Source organism: Sinohyriopsis cumingii, chromosome 12 (genome assembly GCF_028554795.1).
Source record: "Sinohyriopsis cumingii isolate HCF-2022 chromosome 12, ASM2855479v2, whole genome shotgun sequence".
Classification (NCBI taxonomy): Eukaryota; Metazoa; Mollusca; class Bivalvia; order Unionida; family Unionidae; genus Sinohyriopsis; species Sinohyriopsis cumingii.
This window is the reverse complement of record NC_142972.1, coordinates 923,813-943,927: the sequence shown is the minus strand read 5'-3', so window position 1 is coordinate 943,927 and position 20,115 is coordinate 923,813. Positions and strand designations below refer to the sequence as shown.

At 35.2% G+C, this 20,115-nt stretch overlaps 1 protein-coding gene across 1 annotated transcript in view; it reads left to right on the top strand.

Moving 5' to 3' along the window:
• Positions 1-20,115, top strand: part of LOC149785903 (testis-expressed protein 11-like) — a 138,938-nt gene that overhangs the window by 81,770 nt on the left and 37,053 nt on the right. The window contains exons 18-20 of the mRNA XM_089976115.1: positions 3,702-3,838; positions 5,542-5,579; positions 17,134-17,220. Coding sequence (XP_089832241.1) covers positions 3,702-3,838; positions 5,542-5,579; positions 17,134-17,220 — 262 coding nt within the window. The remainder of the gene's footprint in view (positions 1-3,701; positions 3,839-5,541; positions 5,580-17,133; positions 17,221-20,115) is intronic.

Here is a 20,115-nt window from a genome sequence, read left to right as displayed (position 1 = left end):
CCACCAAATACAAGAATGTGTGTGTTTGAGTGTGTAACCATGTACATGTACTTTGTATGTAACTATGCACATAATGGAGGGCCACAAGGAGGATTTAAGTTCCATGCAACTAGTTGTGTCACCCTCTTTAAATAAAGTCATTGTCATTATTATTATTAATATTATTATAAAAAAGCTGTGTGGTAATATTGTATCCAAACAACAATAGAGATTTTGAACTTAATTGCCATTTTCCTTTAAGCTCATACTACTATGAAGTGAGATGTAGCAGTCACTTTTAAGGTGCTGGCCTCTTCAGTGGTAGTGTTGTTATCATCAATCAGTTGTTAAGGTTTTTGGTTAAAGTTTACCATTTACATATTTTTTCCAAGGCCTGTGATAGATTCTTATCATACTTGGCATAAACATTAAAACAATTCATTCTACAACATGTTCACTTGCCCCTATAATGTTGGGGTTCAAGGTCATAGTCATAGAAAATTTGCTTTAAGGTTTTGGTTCAGGTCTTTCCATTTGCTTTTATTTCCATGAATGGATTATCTTTATACTTGGGATGAATCATGAAGCAAGACAAAATAAGTCTGAGACACGTTCATGCAGCCTTTTGACCTTGGTGTCAGTGTCTCATTTTTTACAGCATTTTTCATGTTAGCTCTACACAGAGTTTCTGGCCATCTAGTTTTGCAACAGATGATTCTTCCTGTGAACTTGTTTGGCATGATCTGTACATCATTGAATATCTACATATTGACATCAATTCTTTTTCTACATCAGTACTGGAAAATAATACACTCATGTTGTGCTGTTTCAATGAAACTATTTTGTTTCAAAACTGAGAGCCATTGCAGAATGAACACGTTGAAATGTCAGTATAAATTCCATTAGATATGTTACAGATGTAACAAAAAGGTGGTTATACGAGTGCAGAAATTATTATTTTTTTGTTGGTGTGTCGCACAAAAGTACAATTTTGGACTCAAAACCACTGGACATATTTGGCATTTCTCCAAACATGATTTCCATAAATTGCACAATTGGGGAATGGGATTTTAAGTTATCACTGCTTCACATTTCTCCTTCAGAAGGCTACTGATATTTGCTTTTAACTTTGAACAGGTTTTTAAGATGGTTTCTATCTTCTGCAAGGTATTGCCAAGCATGGAATAGGTTTTTGTTGCAAATTATATCCAGCAGAATGCAGAGAAACTGCCATTCAATAAAAAAGGAAGTTTGTAAATGAGGTAACCGATGAAATTTGCATGCACCCACCTGAGGCAGCAAAGTATGTTATGATTATCTAATGAAGGCATGGTCATGTACATTTATGTATAGTACAGTCTTAGAGGTAGATCATCATTGGCTGTTGCATATTATATTGCAGACAGTCACTCAGTATAACCTCTCTGGTACAAATCTTTATTTTAGAAAAGGGAAAGTTACCTTGCAACAGTCTTTGTTATAGTGCAAAGGAACCTGACCATTGCAGCTAAAACCAGGCAAATTTGCTCAACCACCACATTACGCATCAACTATTCCATGTCAAATAATTGATTATTATTCTTTCTTTAGCCATTGTCATAGGGATCCAGGTATTGCATATATACCTAATTCATCATGCTTGTCGAAGTCAGTACCATTTTGCCCCAGGACAGACATGCCTGGTTGAAGGGTGGACTCCAGGGCTTGTTAGGTAGGGGGATATATACAATGCCCAGGTCACAAGAAGATGGTCCTTGCAGATATCCATAATTCATCATGTTTGTCCAGGTCAACACCATTTTGTCCCAGGACAGACATGCCTGGCTTAAGGCTGGACTCCAGGCCTCGTGTTAGGTAGAAGGATATAAACAGTGCCCAGGTCACTGGAGCATGGGCCTTGTACATATACATAATTCATCCTGATTGTTAGGGTCATCGTGACATGACCACAAGACAGGTGTGTCAGGATCAAGAGTGGACCTCAGTTCTTAGGCTTTATCAATACACTGTGTCCAGGGTGATAGAAAAACAGTACTTAGGCTTTATCAATACAGTGTGTCCAGGGTGATAGAAAAAAACAGTACTTAGGCTTTATCAATACAGTGTGTCCAGGGTGATAAAAAAACAGTAATTAGGCTTTATCAATACAGTGTGTCCAGGGTGATAAAAAAACAGTAATTAGGCTTTATCAGTACAGTGTGTCCAGGGTGATAGAAAAAAAGTACTTAGGCTTTATCAATACACTGTGTCCAGGGTGATAAAAAAACAGTACTTAGGCTTTATCAATACAGTGTGTCCAGGGTGATAAAAAAACAGTAATTAGGCTTTATCAGTACAGTGTGTCCAGGGTGATAGAAAAAAAGTACTTAGGCTTTATCAATACACTGTGTCCAGGGTGATAGAAAAAAAGTACTTAGGCTTTATCAATACAGTGTGTCCAGGGTGATAGAAAAACAGTACTTAGGCTTTATCAATACAGTGTGTCCAGGGTGATAGAAAAAAACAGTACTTAGGCTTTATCAATACACTGTGTCCAGGGTGATAGAAAAAAAGTACTTAGGCTTTATCAGTACAGTGTGTCCAGGGTGATAGAAAAACAGTAATTAGGCTTTATCAATACACTGTGTGTCCAGGGTGATAGAAAATCAGCCACAGAGCAAGGCTCTCAGGGACCAGGAAATTGTTTGTTTATTTGATAATAATCATGGTTGTTTGCATAACTACCAGTTGGCTCAGGATAGTCATGCTCAGGTCAAGGTTAGACCTCAGTTCTCACTCTAGGTAATTACACTGTGCCCAAGCTGATACAGACAGCCCCAGGGGAAGATAATATTCTTTGATTCTATTTTAGGTGAGCATCAAGTAGTAAACTTGTTTTCTCAGGTACCATTGTACTTTTTCGTCCATATCTGCTTTTCTTAGTTTATGACACCTGGGTCTTTCAGAGATACCTTAAAATCATCATGGTTGTCTGGATTGCTTACAAATTGTCCTAGGTCAGGTATGCCAGAGGACTTTTACTAGTAAATACAGTGTGCACAGGTTTATAGAAACAGTATGTAAGTATATGTCACTTTGTGTTGTGCATGAATTTAACTTTGACTAGTGGACACTGAGAGTAACTTCATCTGTGTTTACGAATAACATGCTGTTCACGTTACTCTTGTTGGTTATGGCTGAGAACACAGTTTGACCAAGAAAAAGCACACCATGAAAGAAAACAGCCTGAAATAGTATTATACTAAAATGAGATCTTTTAAAAAATACACTAAAATAAGATAAAATTGATAATGATCAAGGTACATATAAAATACAGTAATAAAATGGGCTGTATTATTAATAGTCATAGACATAACAAATTTAATATGTTATATGTAGTGACATTTCATTTCTATAAATATCAAAGTAAAAAAATAGTATCTGTAAATTAATTAATAATTAATATTTATTTGTGATTTAAATGCAAAATTCTAGAAAGAAAACAGGCTCTTAGGTATCAATAACTATATTAACACTATAGCTTTTATTTCCTTACGAAATGTAAATTATTTGCATCAGAAGCAGTGATTCCCCAAGGATCACTGCCCCACCACATCCATCAGTGTCTAGAGATATAAGAGTTATGAAACATGTATATGTTTATACTTACCATCCACTGACAGCATATAAAGTATTGATTTGCACAAATTTACCACTATAAAATTCTTTTAAATAACCATCAGGATGGAAACATCAGCACCTCCCTGATTGCCCTGGAATGTCTGTGTAACAGCAGTCCCGACCCATGGCAAGTTCTGACAGCCCTGAGATGCCTTGTCAGACTAAAATTAGCTGAGGCTGATGAAGATGAGTTTAAAAGGTTAGCAAATCCATTGTTTACATATGTTCAGTACATATAATATATATATATATATATATATATATATATATATATATATATATATATATATATATATATATATATATATATATATCAGATCTTTTTGCATTAAAAAATGTATGTACAAGATATAGTTTGTCAAAGATTTCCTAAAGCTGCATTTAACTTCAAGACAAATGTTAAATTGTATAAAGTATGTGTTTTTTGTAATTCTTATTTAAAAATGATTATCTTGCCACAAAAATCCTCCCAGATTATCCAGTTTGACCTGTTTGGTTCTTGTGAAACCTTGTTATTGTGGACACCAGAATAGTATTCATTACCCTCAGTGAAGTGTTGGTTTTGGTTGCAGATATCATCATGTAATGTACGTACATAATATATCACATCAAGAGATTAGAGAACTGAGCAACAAGCTTAAGCTTATTTTGAACTCCATGTTAACAGTAATAATCTCTGCCAAGATGATCTAAGTAATAAAAGAATATATAGACATAATTGTACATACAGCATTGCAATAGTATTAACAAGAATATATAGACATAATTGTACATACAGCATTGTAATAGTATTAACAAAAATATATAGACATAATTGTACATACAGCATTGTAATAGCATTAACAAGAATATATAGACATAATTGTACATACAGCATTGTAATAGTATTAACAAGAATATATAGACGTAATTGTACATACAGCATTGTAATAGCATTAACAAGAATATATAGACGTAATTGTACATACAGCATTGTAATAGTATTAACAAGAATATATATTCAAGGGAATAATGCAGTGACCATTATGCTAATCCAGACTCAAAAGGATGTGCACAACCACAAAACACGTAAATGCATACATGCATACATAATTTGGGGATGTAAGAAAAATACACGCATTCAACATAAAAAATAAGTGCATGCTTAAAGAGAGGATTGAGAACATTAAAAAATTAAACTATTTTAATTTATTATATTTCTGGGCTAGTAGTGTAATCTAAGAATTCATAGCATGTATTTAAATTAAATTTATGACAATGATTTAGATCCTCCACTCAACCAAATCAGAGAAGTCCACCTTCATACATGCAGCATGTGTATTTTTGTACATGCCAGCTTGTAAACATTTACTGTTTGTTCATATGATTATTTTGGCTTTAGGGATAATTGCTGGTGAATTGATTCAAGATTTTACATACAGTATTTTAGAAAAGGTTGATGTGCATTTTCAGTTTCTGCTTTTAGTTATTGTAAGGTTCATTACATAGAAAATTATAGGAAACAGTGCCCAGTCACCAACACTTCAATACAAATAATAGTGTGTATGGGTCATTACATAGAAATTATAGGAAACCGTGCCTAGTCACCCACTCTCCATTACAAATAATAGATTTGCATGGTTCATTACATAGAAAATTATAGGAAACAGTACCCAGTCACCAGCTCTTCTTACAAATAATAACTGAATGAGTATTCATAAAAATTTGCATAAATTAAAAATCATAAATACAAGACACATTTAGAAAAGGATACATTGGTAAGTGAACAAAGGAATATACTTTAACATGATATAGCTCACATTGCATTATAAGACATCTTTAATAATATAGCATTATTAGTACAATGTAATAATTTAACATTTTGTGGATGAGATGTTATTTTGTATTTTACTTTTCTTCCAGAGAAGAAGCCTTTGTGGTAGTTGAAAATATTCGCACAGGTATTTTTCTATGAGACATTTTTCTTTCTAATATATCACATAGATATGATATATTAATAATAGATCTGGGTCTTGTTTTACAAAATGCCAGGCACGTGATTGGAAGGTCATTTTTTGTTTTTTTGCTGTGCAGGAATTCACATGATTTGGACTGGGCAGCAGTTTGAATTTACCTATAATGTGCATAAATAGCTGTATGTTTGTTCATTTACATAGGTCATAGTAAATCAAATTGTTTCCCATTGACAGTTACTTCCACATGCATTGGTATTAACTTTAGTTGTTATTATAATTCTGAAAAATACAGTTAAAAGCTTTAAGGTTCAAGCCTATTTTTGCATATACTGCTGTATTTACCATATATGTTGGGACACCGTATTTGTTGGGACACCATAAATTAATTTTAAAAGTAATTTTTTTGTGTAATGTATGTTCTGGGACACATCGTTTATTTCGAGTCGAAACTTGTGAGACACCTTTTAAATCATTCGAAAATTACATGTCGGAAATTGCACTCCAACTGAAATGTTATTTTTAAAATATAAAACTGTACTTGAGATAAAACTCTTTAATCCACTGCAGCAGCATCTCATCAACACAATCCTTCTCCTGCACACATGCGATCTATTATTTTGGTACACGAATACTTTTTTTAACTTTCTCATACCGTGAAAAATTGTTAGAGGTAACACACCACCTGAAGTGGAAACTGCAAGAACAAAAGGAAGATTTTGTTCAAATCTGCACTTGTCTTGCTAATTCTTACACTTTTGACGCCCATCTTATCGTCAGTCCATCCAGGAATGCGATCAAAGTACACTATAGTTTCATCCATGTTAATGATCATATTGTCGGCGAAATGATATGTTTCTCTTCTGGCCTTCACGAATTCATCACGTGATTTTATTTTCTCCAAATCTTCTGGATGATGCTGGGTCATTGATGTTCACGCACGAAGCACTGTATTGTTTAACTTTAAAAACTGTTCCATTGTTTCACTTTATTGTCAAACTTTTCGTGAATACTGTTGAAAAGGAACCAAACTTAGCTTCCATATCTCGGCCGTCTTTGTATATTCAAAGCTAAAAAAAAAAATCTGCACACTTAAAAGAATCTAGTAGTCGGCATCTGAGGTCAGCTTGCTTTGCAATAAAATAACCTTTGTATTAATATCATTTTAAAAAATTCGGCTTCCAAGTCAAAAGTCGGCTTCCAACATCGGCTTGCTTTGTAATAAAAATAACCCTTGTCTTTGATGTCCTGTCAGTAAGTTCAAAGAAGAAGTTTACTGCTGGCTGCCAGTTGTGTTTATTTACCACCAGGGCTTGTATGTGCTTGGCATCTATAGTAATAATGAATACAAAGGTGCACTGATGTCTGCGGGTAAATAATAATGATACTTATGCAACCCGCGCTGGCGAAAAGGTTGTCACTTGCAGTGAAGTGAATGTGTTTTCAAATAATGATTTTTATTTGCGAGATACTGGCATACAGTATACCTGGATATAAATTAATCTTGGCTATTTTGTACCTAACACCGTACCATGCGTGAACGGCAGTTGTCTTCAATATATCGGTTGATTATTTCCCTCTCGTTTGCGAAATCGTTTGCTTCTCTTCTGGCCTTCGCGAATTCATCACATGTTTTTATTTTCTCCAAATATTCTGGGTGATGCTGGGTCATCGACATCTGTGCACAAAGCACTATATTGTGTCACTTTAAAATTTGTTCCTTTGTTTCAATTTATTTTCAAAATTCCCGTGAATACAGTTGAAAAGGAACCCAAGTATGCTTCCATATCTCAGCCGTCTTTGTATATTCAAAAAAAAATAAAAAATCGACTCACTTCACACAATCCATAGTCAACTTCCGATGTTGGCTTGCTTTGCAGTAAAATAAAAAAATAACCAAAGTCGGCTTCTGAGATTGCCTGCTTTGTAATAAAAATAACTTTTTGTTTTTGATGTCCTGTCGGCGGGTTCAAAGAAGGAGTTAGCTGCTTGCTGCCAGTCGTGTTTATTCACCACCACAGCTTCTATGTGCTTGTTATAGTAAGGATAATTATGTAACCCTAGCTGGTGAAAAGACTGTCACTTGCACTCAAGTGAATGTGTTTTCAAATGATGATTTTTTTTTGCAAGATACTGTCATACAGTAGACCTGGATATAATTAAATCTTGATTATTTTGCACCCAACACCGTGTCATGTGTGAATGGCGTCTTCAAGATATCAGTTGACTATTTCCCTCTTGTATGCGATTTTGTTGGCTCCAGTTTTCAGTCGGATAACATGTTCAAACCTTTAAGCACAACCACACACAATTGTTTCTCAGTGTTCTTGTCAATGAACAACATGGTGTGTGGTATCGGACATAATTGATACATGCTACAGTATGGAAGCCTACACTGCTTATATGGATTTTGTGGAAATATTTTATTCTTTAATGCTCATGTTGAAAAAAGGAATAAATGATAACAACACAAGGTTAGTTTCTTTCCTTTTATTATCAATTAAGCGTTTTATTTATAAATTTTTTGCGACATGCAGTGGAAGGGGGGAGCACAAATGCAATACAAATTTGTTTCATTTCTTAAATCTTGGGACATATGAACCAAAGTGAAAAAATGTTTCACCATAAGTTCTGGGACAGGAAAAAAAATAATTATTTTATTGTGTCCCAACATATGCGGTAAATACGGTACTTAATTCATGCATAGACTTTTTCAAAAAATTGCATTAAGTTTTTTCCAGTAATCATTTTCAGCCATTCAGCAACCATCATTCTTTGAAATACAGTATTTAATATACCACCATACACAGGCTGGTTCTCTAGCTCATAAAATAATTGTTTGGTTGTGACCAGCAGCAGAGAGTGTGAACAGACCAGAATTTAGACCAAAATAAAGCTTTCTATGACGGGTGAAAAAATTCAAGCATCAATAACGCTAAAGTAGTGAAGATCAACATACCAAATTTATTTGCTCCATGAAGCCTTCCTACGATAGTTGAAAAAATACAGGCGTCACTGAAACCTTTAACCAGGTTATTTTTTTTGTGTATCACATATATTCAGCTGGGAGTCCCCCCTCCCATGACTAAGTCAAGAGTGTATAAAAAAGGTGGCTTAATTAAATCATTAATATCAAATAATAACACTAAACATGGAATCTCGCACAGCGACTAGGGGCAATTAAAAAATATCTTCCAGTCTGTGATTCTGTCAAACAAAAATTAGAAGAGTGTCAGGAGTCACTTTGACATTGAACAACTAGAAATTTCAATCGGTGGAAGACGAGCCGGCAATAATTCCCAGAGATCATTAATGAAGCAGCTGCTATTTTTCAGAAATTATTGACAGGCAGTATCATGGATATTAATGTTTATCGGTCCCTCATCGATGAAATCGGTGATGATTACCGCAGTGATTTTGTGTGTGCAATTAGATCAGTGACAAGAAAATAAGATGATCAAACATAATGTTCAGCATGGACCTGTAATGGTCAGGGTGATAAATTCGCAATTACCAAAATACAAAGCAATCTACGAGAATGGGCTTGGTAATCTTGTTCAGGGTCTGTTCAGAAGGATAGCCTCAAAAGCAATGCCAATTGCAAAGCAACAGGGAATGAATGCTATTGACATTGTTCATGATAAAGGTATTGGTGCTTTTGGTGATGTTGCCAGTAAAACATTCTTGGCAATCAAGGATAAATTAGGACGATTAAAACTGCAGCCAGTAAAATTACCCAGCACTGAAGTTATGCCTGCAAATGTTAGTAAAATAATAAATCAAGCTGCAGATCAAAAATCAGCAGAGTTGGCTGGTGTACCCCTGTCAGAAAAAGAAAAAATACAACTGCTAGTGTGATAGCAGGAAGTGGTCTTCGTGTTAGACGATAACAAATATAAATAATGTTCAAATGTGAATCTGATCCAGCATTTGAAATGAATGCACCAGTTCTCAAGGATGAATCTGTGCATGCTTATCAATATTATTCTTATGATGCACATGTAACCAACTCGCATGGAAGAATCTAATTGCAAGTTCAGGATACAAGTAGATATTTCTGTTGAGGCATTCACTGAGATCAAAAGTAGATTTTTGATAGCAGATAATACAACATACAGAATTGGTGATCGAGTTGGTTTTCGGACATGTTGATGTTGCTACGACGATACTTGGCCTTGCAAGATACAGCGATGATTACTCAAGGTCAGCTGGTCCGTCAATGATGTTTGCAACTGACCATCCAGAAAATAGAAACGTAACATTGAATGCAGCTGGAATTGAAGTTGCATCAGTGAATGAAAACTTCAACTTGGGATTCACTCTTTTTGAGCAATGTTGAACAGCAATGAAGAATTTTCATGTGGGATTCCACTGTCACATATATTTGGATTCGGTAGAAATGTTAGAAAGGTTATATTTGGTGCTAAAAACACTGTGGTACTTGTTAGAAAAGCCACTGTCATTGATGCAGGTAAGGTAATACTAACAAAACTTTCATTGTGGATGCCAGTAATGACTCTACCACTGGCCAAAGAAAAAGTTTCATTCTTTTATAGATTAAGGTGGTAAATCAACATTGTCATGGTTAATAGTGACAACAGACAGTATTCAGAGTAATGTTGCTGGGTTATTCATGTGGCAGATAGCATCACAGTGGGGAGTGTCAGCACCACGACGTATATTCATTGCGTTTCAGGAAAATGCCAGAGTAGATTCACAGAAATGAAATCCAGTGGTGTTTGACATGCTTGTGGTTAGCGAAGTTTCTTTGAGAATAAATGGACATCAAGAACGTTCTGAAGATATATCAATGAATTTTGAACACAATCATATTGCATGTGCTTATCATAAGTTGATGACATTTATAGGACATGATCAGAATGTGGATTCTGGTTTGCAGATATCTCAGTGGGATTTCACAACATTATATCCAATCTATTATTTCTCACTGGAACACTTGGATTTGTTCAGACAATCAGTCGTTGACATACATTTCCGAGCTCATAATAGCATGAGTACCTGCTGCCATACCTGGTCCACCAGCTATTCCTGGTGGTTATAGAGTAGTCACTGTTATACTCTCAGACAAAACAGTGCTACTTGAAGGTGTTGGTGGATGAATGAGAGTAATTATGCCCCAGTGGAAAACGTAATTAAATTGCTCATGATATTATAAATGTCATATCATCATGTTAGTGTTACTCTGAATCCTGGTCAGATGAAATAGCTACAATCAGTATCAAAAAGGAATTGTGGAATTAAAATATTGCTGAAATCAGAACAGATTGCAGATGGCCCAAATAAACTATCACTGACATGACGTCAACTCAGGCACTTCAGTGACTCCAAATGATCAAAGACCAGTGTTAGACTTAATCTTTCTGCGGGTGTTATTAAAGAGGCAGTCGAGATGGGTGGTATATTTCCACTTCTTGCAGCTATATCAGTGTTGATAGCCGCTGCAGCTCCAGCTGTTGCAAAAGCAGCTGCACTTGGTGCTGTTGTAACTGCTGCTGGGATGACATTAAAAAAAGCAACAGGTCATGAACTAAAAGACTTCCAAAAACAAGATCACTCCATGCGGAAAGGTCTAGGACTGCCAGGAACTCCTCATTTGTGGTACAGTCAAGCCACTCATGGCTCATGTCTAAGACTGCCAGAGACACATCGCTGATACTTCCCATGTCCAATTTTCATTTACTTGATGCTGCTAACAAATTAAACATCAAAAGCTTCAGAGGTGTTTTTATATGTGATCAATTACCAAAACAACCAAACTGTGCTGAAACTTTTATCATTAATCTCAATGGAAGTTCTGGTCCATACACTCATTGGGTTGTATATGCGATTGATCTACATGGATTTGTTTATTTTGATTTGTGTGGGCTGGCGCTACCATATAGTGGCTCAGCTGGTGACATACCAATCTGGTATTCAACATTACCAACACAGACAATAACCAATCCACCAATATGTGTCCATGAAGTACTCACTGTGCTTGATGCTGTGTCAAGGTCCCTGACACAGCCTCATAAAGTCGTGCATGAGTATACATCGTCATCCAATATTTTAAACAGGTGTTAGTGAATATACAATGGTAGATATTTACAGAAGATCTGCTTTAGACAAACCCAAAGGTGACTTATCTAACTATGCAACCCATGAAGTCAAGGATGAGCTCGCTGATCTTTTGAGTCTCACAAATGTGGACCAAAATGAAGTTGTTGTTTGTCAGGATCAGCAAGGATGGTTAAAGATGAGCAATATCCTGTTAACAGATATTATTCTGCGGGTTCTGGGTGCGACCGAAGGTAACTTAGTGGTGTTTGCTAAAAACGGTAAAGTTAAAAACTTGGAGGAATCAGTTCTAGCACTCATGGGAGAGATTACTGGACATATCAGAAGAATTGGAGATATTATGTATGGCAATCTCAACATGAGCAAAAATAAAATTACCAATGTGAAAGAACCAAAATCAGACGATAATGTGGCAACAAAGAAATACATAGACAGCAATAACACCACAATCAGAACTGAGATCAATAATCGTTTACTATCCACCAGTGATACAGTGATTGAATATGAATAACAATCAGATTACTTGTCTTGGAGAACCAGAATCAAATGATGACGCTGCAGCAAAGAAATATGTCAAAAATAGCAATATTCCAATGTTGACCTCGTTAATGACAATCAATGACGGAATGACCACATTTAGATCTGAAAATTCAAATCATGTAACCGCGTTTGTAAATTTTCATAGAAACACAAATAGAGCCATTAATGAATATTTTGGAAGTCCAGCAGTCATCGACATTAAGCTCTCTGACATAAAAATATTACCGATGGTGTAGTAAATGCAGTAATGTCTGGATCAGCATTATGGACACCACTCAATAAATCCATCAAACATTGCGCTGAGTTTACCGGCACATACAGGTTCTCAGTACTTGGCATTACAACATTTACAATATCTACAACAATTTCATGACATTATCCAGTCCTGACTCTTTTAGGTGGATCTTCTAGATCTATGTTAATGATATTGTAGAAAAACTATGAGGAAATATTTGTGGTGGAACCTGAAGAAAAAGGCAGCTGTATTATTGGTATCTTCAATTTGTTGCTAAGCTACCACCTACTTAAAATTTAGTAATATACATAATGAATCAATCGATTGATGTTCATTGTGATGTTGTAGCGCAACATTACAGACATGATCAAATATGTTCATGGCATACCCAACTAAAAAATATCATCGATTAGTATACAGTAAAACAAAAATATATGCTGCAGACGTGTCATTGTCACTGATATAATTGTATACTCTGTGTCCATGGTCATCACTGGAACAGTAACATCAGTGCATTATCAGCCACATACATGATATCATCAGTGATAGAAATTGGTGTTTCAGTTGTAACCAGTGTTGCTGGTATTCTTAATATCATTTTTTTTAAAATATCCACATGCGTGGTTGATAAATTACACAAATATACAACAAAGTTGTACACGGCAACACATGCATAAGCCAAATTATCTTTATTGATATCATCAAGTCTCAACGATGGAATAATATCAGATCAGAAATTTACCAAAATGATTAAGATTTATTATGAAGCAATGACATAGTTATCAACTACAAAAAACAATATTAGACCTCCATTTTAAAAAATGACAATGTCACAAGAATTACTACAACAGATTGTTGCTAATATGACCCCTCCAAAAACCACAATGATATCAGCAAGCTCAACCAATCCTGAGTTCAACGTTAGCTTTCCAACTGCAATTCCAGTGAAGGAAATAGCACTAGCACAATTACGAGTGTATCACAGTTGGCCAAATATTAGATCAAAGTCAATCTGTGGGTTGCAAGCAAATAGTGCACTGGTATTTGTGTATAAAAATATACCCGATGGAACCACTGGATTGGCAAGTTGTGAGTATACCTATGGGCAGTTATCAGATTGAACAAATCAACGATGAATTCCAGCACAGAATCAAATCTATAACAGAGAAAGAATCCAAAATTGCTATCATGGTTAGGTTTTCAATACTGTGTGATGAAAAGTCAAACCAGAGCCTGGAGATACAAAAATTTATGTTGGCACCATGAGTATGGACAAAGGCAAATTAGAAAGTAAAACACAGATCATACCAAATCACACCTTTCTCTGTACATAAGCTGCCTGGGTAGATAGAGATCACATTTACACTTATATAAAGTTAAACCAACTTGGAACAATACAGACTGATATGTGAACAAATTATGCTGTGAGTAGCTTAGACTCTGATAATAACTTAGACCAATATCCCAACAGATTGTGATATGAACAATACAGACTTTGAGATATCGACAAGTTATGCTGAGAACAGCACAGATTGATATTTGAATAGATTATACAGACAACAAAACAAGCTATATGACTACATATTATGCTGAGAACAGCACAGACACTGATATTCCAATAGGCCATGGATAAGAACAGTACAAACACAATTATTCCAATAGATTATGGATAAGAACAGCAAGACACTGATATTTCAATAGATTATGGATAAGACCAGCACAGACACTGATATTGTAATAGATTATGGATAAGAAAAGTGCAGACACAATTATTCCAGTAGATTGTGGATAAGAACAGCAAGACACTGATATTTCAATAGATTATGGATAAGACCAGCACAGACACTGATATTTCAATAGATTATGGATAAGACCAGCACAGTAGACACTGATATTCCAATAGATTATGGATAAGACCAGCACAGACACTGATATTCCAATAGGCTATGGATAGGACCAGCACAGACACTGATATTCCAATAGCTTATGGATAAGAACAGCACAGACACTTATATTCCAATAGATTATGGATAAGAACAGTGCAGACACTGATATTTCAATAGATTATGGATAAGACCAGCACAGACACTGATATTGCAATAAGCTATGGATCAGAAAAGTGCAGACACTGTTAATCCAATAGATGTTGGATAAGAACAGCAAGACACTGATATTCCAATAGATTTTGGATAGGAACAGCACAGACAATGATATTCCAATAGATTGTGGCTAAGAAGAGTGCAGACTGATATTCCAATAGATTATGGATAAGACCAGCACAGACACTGATATTCCATTAGATTTTTGGATAGAAATAGCACAGACAATGATATTCCAATAGGCTATGGATAAGAACAGTGCAGACTGATATTCCAATAGATTATGGATAGGAACAGCACAGACAATGATATTCCAATAGATTATGGATAGGAACAGCACAGACAATGATATTCCAAATAGATTATGGATAAGAAGAGTGCAGACTGATATTCCAATAGATTATGGATAAGACCAGCACAAACACTGATATTCCAATAGGCTATGGATAAGAAAAGTGCAGACACAATTATTCCAGTAGATTATGGATAAGAACAGCAAGACACTGATATTCCAATAGCTTATGGATAAGAACAGCACAGACACTGATATTTCAATAGATTATGGATAAGACCAGCTCAGACACTGATATTCCAATAGATTATGGATAAGACCAGCACAGACACTGATATTCCAATAGGCTATGGATAGGACCAGCACAGACACTGATATTCCAATAGATTATGGATAAGAACAGTGCAGACACTGATATTTCAGTAGATTATGGATAAGACCAGCACAGACACTGATACTGCAATAAGCTATGGATAAGAAAAGTGCAGACACTGTTAATCCAATAGATGTTGGATAAGAACAGCAAGACACTGATATTCCAATAGATTTTGGATAGGAACAGCACAGACAATGATATTCCAAAAGATTGTGGCTAAGAAGAGTGCAGACTGATATTCCAATAGATTATGGATAAGACCAGCACAGACACTGATATTCCAATAGATTTTTGGATAGGAATAGCACAGACAATGATATTCCAATAGGCTATGGATAAGAACAGTGCAGACTGATATTCCAATAGATTATGGATAGGAACAGCACAGACAATGATATTCCAATAGATTATGGATAGGAACAGCACAGACAATGATATTCCAATAGATTATGGATAAGAAGAGTGCAGACTGATATTCCAATAGATTATGGATAAGACCAGCACAGACAATGATATTCCAATAGATTATGGATAAGAACAGTGCAGACGCTGTTATTCCAATACATTATGGATAAGAACAGCACAGACTCTGATATGACAGCAGATTATGCTAAGAACGGAACAGACTTTGATATGCCAATAGATTATGGATAAGAATAGAACAGACACTGAGAACAACACAGACTTGAATAATAACAGATTGCATGTCAGAATGTCTTGGTCTATGTTAGTGGCATAACAATTAATCAAAATTATCAATTGGTTGGTCATGAACATAGATTTAATTTTTTTCAACTGAATATAAACTGGTTAACTTTTTCTTTTCTGAATTGTTTGACTTTTTGTAAAATCTCCCAGGTAAAGTAAACTCTAAAAAACTGCATCCAGTTAACTCATTAACCCCTGGTGCCACGTTTATGCAGCAGGAGGTAATAGAATACTGCCACGCTCTGTAGCATCAAGGTCATGTATGATACACAAAAGTGGGTGTATTATCAAAAGGTAGACAGATTTAGCTCTACAGTGATACCACATAATCTGGACGTTCTAGCTGCACTACAAAATACAGAGAGAAAAACCTAAAAAAATTTACCCGATTTTTTTTTTCCATCCAAAAGTCACCCATGGTCGGAATCCAATTTTGTGTCCAGATTTTAGACTTTTGGGCCTCAGATCTAAGGCAGACCAGTCTGAACTGCACCCAGACAGGTGAACCTTTGCAAAAGTAGGATAATATAGACATTTGGAATAAAGTGTGGTCTCGATACAAAAATGATAGGTCAGTTAAGAAAAAGAAAAAAAAGAACTCCAACTTTAACCCTTCTGCTTGAGCACGAGTGAAATAGCCAATGAAAAACAATGTTTCTAGCACATCTAGGCATTAGGTTAATGGGAAATCGCTTGGAAGTTGATGTATTCGGATGTATTCAGAAATGTCTCCCAAAATGTGTTTCCTGCTTGCATTTCAGGCAAAAACGACAAAAACCTCCAGGGATTAATGAGTTAATATAGCCTTTTATCATTTAGTGCAACCCAAGCAACTGCAATTTGGTAGATGACAAATGCGCAGGTAAGCTATTTTACTTTACATGATACGTTAAAATTAACCAGTATCAATTATGCAAAAATGACATAATCCATTAACACATTTGGACATATTTCCAGCTGATTAAATAAATGTTTGATCAGTTGTGATGAACAAAACTTGAGTCTTTAAATCTAAGTTGTCTGTTCTACTGATTACTCACAAAATCTGCATAGACCCAGATCTGTCAGTGGATTATGCTATAGAAGATCTAGGTCTGTGCAGCTTGCAGTTTGACTTATAACCAAATATATACAATAGTCATGAAAATGAGAATTGACTAGATTCAGAAGGTGTTCTTATATAAATAATTGTTTTCATTTAATTAACTTTTCAGCCTATAACAAACTTCTCCAGCTGCAAGACCAAAGTACAGACAGGCTTCCACAAATTCAGAAAGAGGCCGAGTGGTTCATGAAAATAGGTCAGTTCTTGTTATTCTGCTTCTGTCATAAAAAAATTGAACATTAGTATTCTGTCCATTTTGAAGTGATAGGTTGGCCTGTTTGACACTACCTGTCCATCATTTCATGTATTCATTTTCCTGAATTATAGTCATAGGTTTACATGTACATTATAAGACTTCCATGAACATGCTTTTCAAGACGTTTGGGCAGAGTTGGTAAGATATTGGTCTGCCTGATTCATAACTGGGGGAAACTTTGGCCAATTTCCTTGCATTGGGAAACACTGAAGTTGGTGTTTTTATACACCTCTCCCTCAATAACTCGCGCACATCGGGGTCCAAAAATATTGACCATACTATAAGTGAGGCGCGAGTTATCGACGGACAAAGATAAATCCAAAACTAATAAAGGGATCAATGTAATGGCATAAAGGGTGGGTGGGGGGTGGCAGGTTATAGTGTTGAATACTCAATTTATAATCGGGCTGAGATTAACTGTGAATAAATATCTCTTCATAACGGTGTACTTTTATTATTTTTTCCTCATAGACAAACATTAATTTTGGATAAACTGCAGTATATTAAGGAGATCATCAAAAACATTATTCCACATGGTTTCCGTTGTCTTAACACGTGTACCACTTCACACATTGTGTACTATGTCACTAACTTGTGTGTTGAATTGGATACATTCTAGTTTTATTGTTTGATCCAGCTTAGGCAGTTTTATTTTTAATACAAAAGGTCGACACTCTTTTCGATAAATATTGTCAATCGAACGAACGATAGATTTGATTTTGGTAGAAGTATAATGAAAAAAAAAATCACAAGGGTTAATCATTACCAACATGAATTTAATGGGTCTACAAATTTAAAACAACATAAATTTAAACACGATAATACTTGCCATTTGTGACACACTTGACAAATATAACTTTACATTTAGAAAAAAATCAGGGAATTTCTTTTGTGTTGCTCCTTGATTTCTCTGCCGCTGAGCAAAAGCTCGCAGATTTCTTAACTGTATGATCTTTACATAGTCAACATTTTGGGTCACCAGCCATCGTATGGCAATATGCAAAAATTTGATCCTCTGTGTATTGTTCACAGATGATTATCTCTCTGAGCTGGTTTGGAAAATTAAATGTGGCTTCCTGATTCGCTCAGCATATCTCTCCCGACAACGAATTTTGTTTTATTCCATGTCGGTGCTGGAATCTCCAAAGCCATCCTTGGCTTGCCCTAAAATGAGATTCGTTGTCCATAATTTTTGCCATTTTCTCTGCTTGGGCCTTGAGAATTGTTCCAGAGATGGAAACGCGTTCATGTTGCTGTGTGAACCATATGTACACAGCATCATCTAATTTGGTATCTTGTGCAGTCCGTGCTCATTTTCGCTTGATCCCATCATCTGAATCAACATCATAATAAGTAATCCCAAAGTTTCTGCTCATCATTAAGCCAACCTCGAAGTGTCGACTCAGCAATTTTTAGTTCATTGCCAACTTTGGCTCTCGCTTCACCATTATGAACCCTATCTATGATGCACAGCTTTTCAGTCACTGAGTACACTTTTCACTTGATTCCTTTACTCTACGTGGTCACATTTACAAATGATAAGACACATTACTGATTGGTAATATATACTTTAATGATGCTAAGTACTAAGTACATAAAAATATGAAACCATTTTCGATTGGTTAAATGAATTTTGATAACGGTAGTGACCACAAGAAGTTATGCTCAGATTTGCATGCCTTTGAATTTTTTCCTTGTACCTCCCTTGCTTGATTTGATAAAAAAAAAACATATTCAAAGTGATAAAACAACACAGGTCTCTTTTAATTGATTTTTTAATGCAACAAACACTTTTCCAAGTTGTTGATCAAAACAAAGCCGGCATGTAGTTAGGTTCTCACAGAAGTACTCACAGGTTTCAATGTGATGGTTGATTTACTCTTTTCATGTTTTCATAGAACAGAATATGTTGCGATTATAATATTTTCACTGAAACAGAATTAAAGGATTAGGACGTGACTTTCACATAGCAAGTCATTTAATTGGTGTTTATTTCATTCTCTGTTGCCACCTGTTAGCATTTACCAGAAGTTTTAATTGATTGATATTTCACCAGACTGTTTTTTTTTACAGTGTATTGACAACTATTTATCACAAAAAAAACTTACATAATATATGATATCTTATTTAGAACTTGCAAATTTCACACTATGGATTCTATCTTTACAGGCATTGATCACCATTTTTGATGATAAAATGAGCGATGCATCAAGGTTTATTTTACCATTTCTTATCGTAATTTTTTCATGTTCAGCATATTTTAAAGATATTTAAAATATATTTTCTTTGGAAAAAATTGGGAGCCGCGCTGGACACTGTGTTATAAGCGGGATCTTGAGTTATCCGGGCACAGGTTATCAAGGGAGTGGTGTACTCTGAAGAAATTTATGAACTTTTAATCATTACATTTAATATTAAGGTTAAGTCTGGTATTCTTAAGCTATAGTGGATACTGGAATCATCTTTTTTGTGTTATAATGTCATCCAATAAGTTTATGTAAAGTTAATGAGGTAATACATTAAATAAATGTTGATCTACCCAGCTTTATGTGGTTCAAGATGTTTATAAAAATGTTCTACACTCTGGTAAACTAACAAGAAATTAATAATATTTCTTTCTGATTTTAACTACCTGCATGCTATGCACCGAAACATACAGACTTCCAGTATCTGTCTGTAAGGACCATTTTCAGCTAATCACCAAAAATGTTATTAATACACAGTTTTGACTTTATTTGACAGCCAACTAAAGCAAATTAATCTCAGTTTTTTTTTAAAGCAACATATAACTTTGTATTTCTTGTGTGGTTGAATTTATCTAGTCCAAAAACTCTT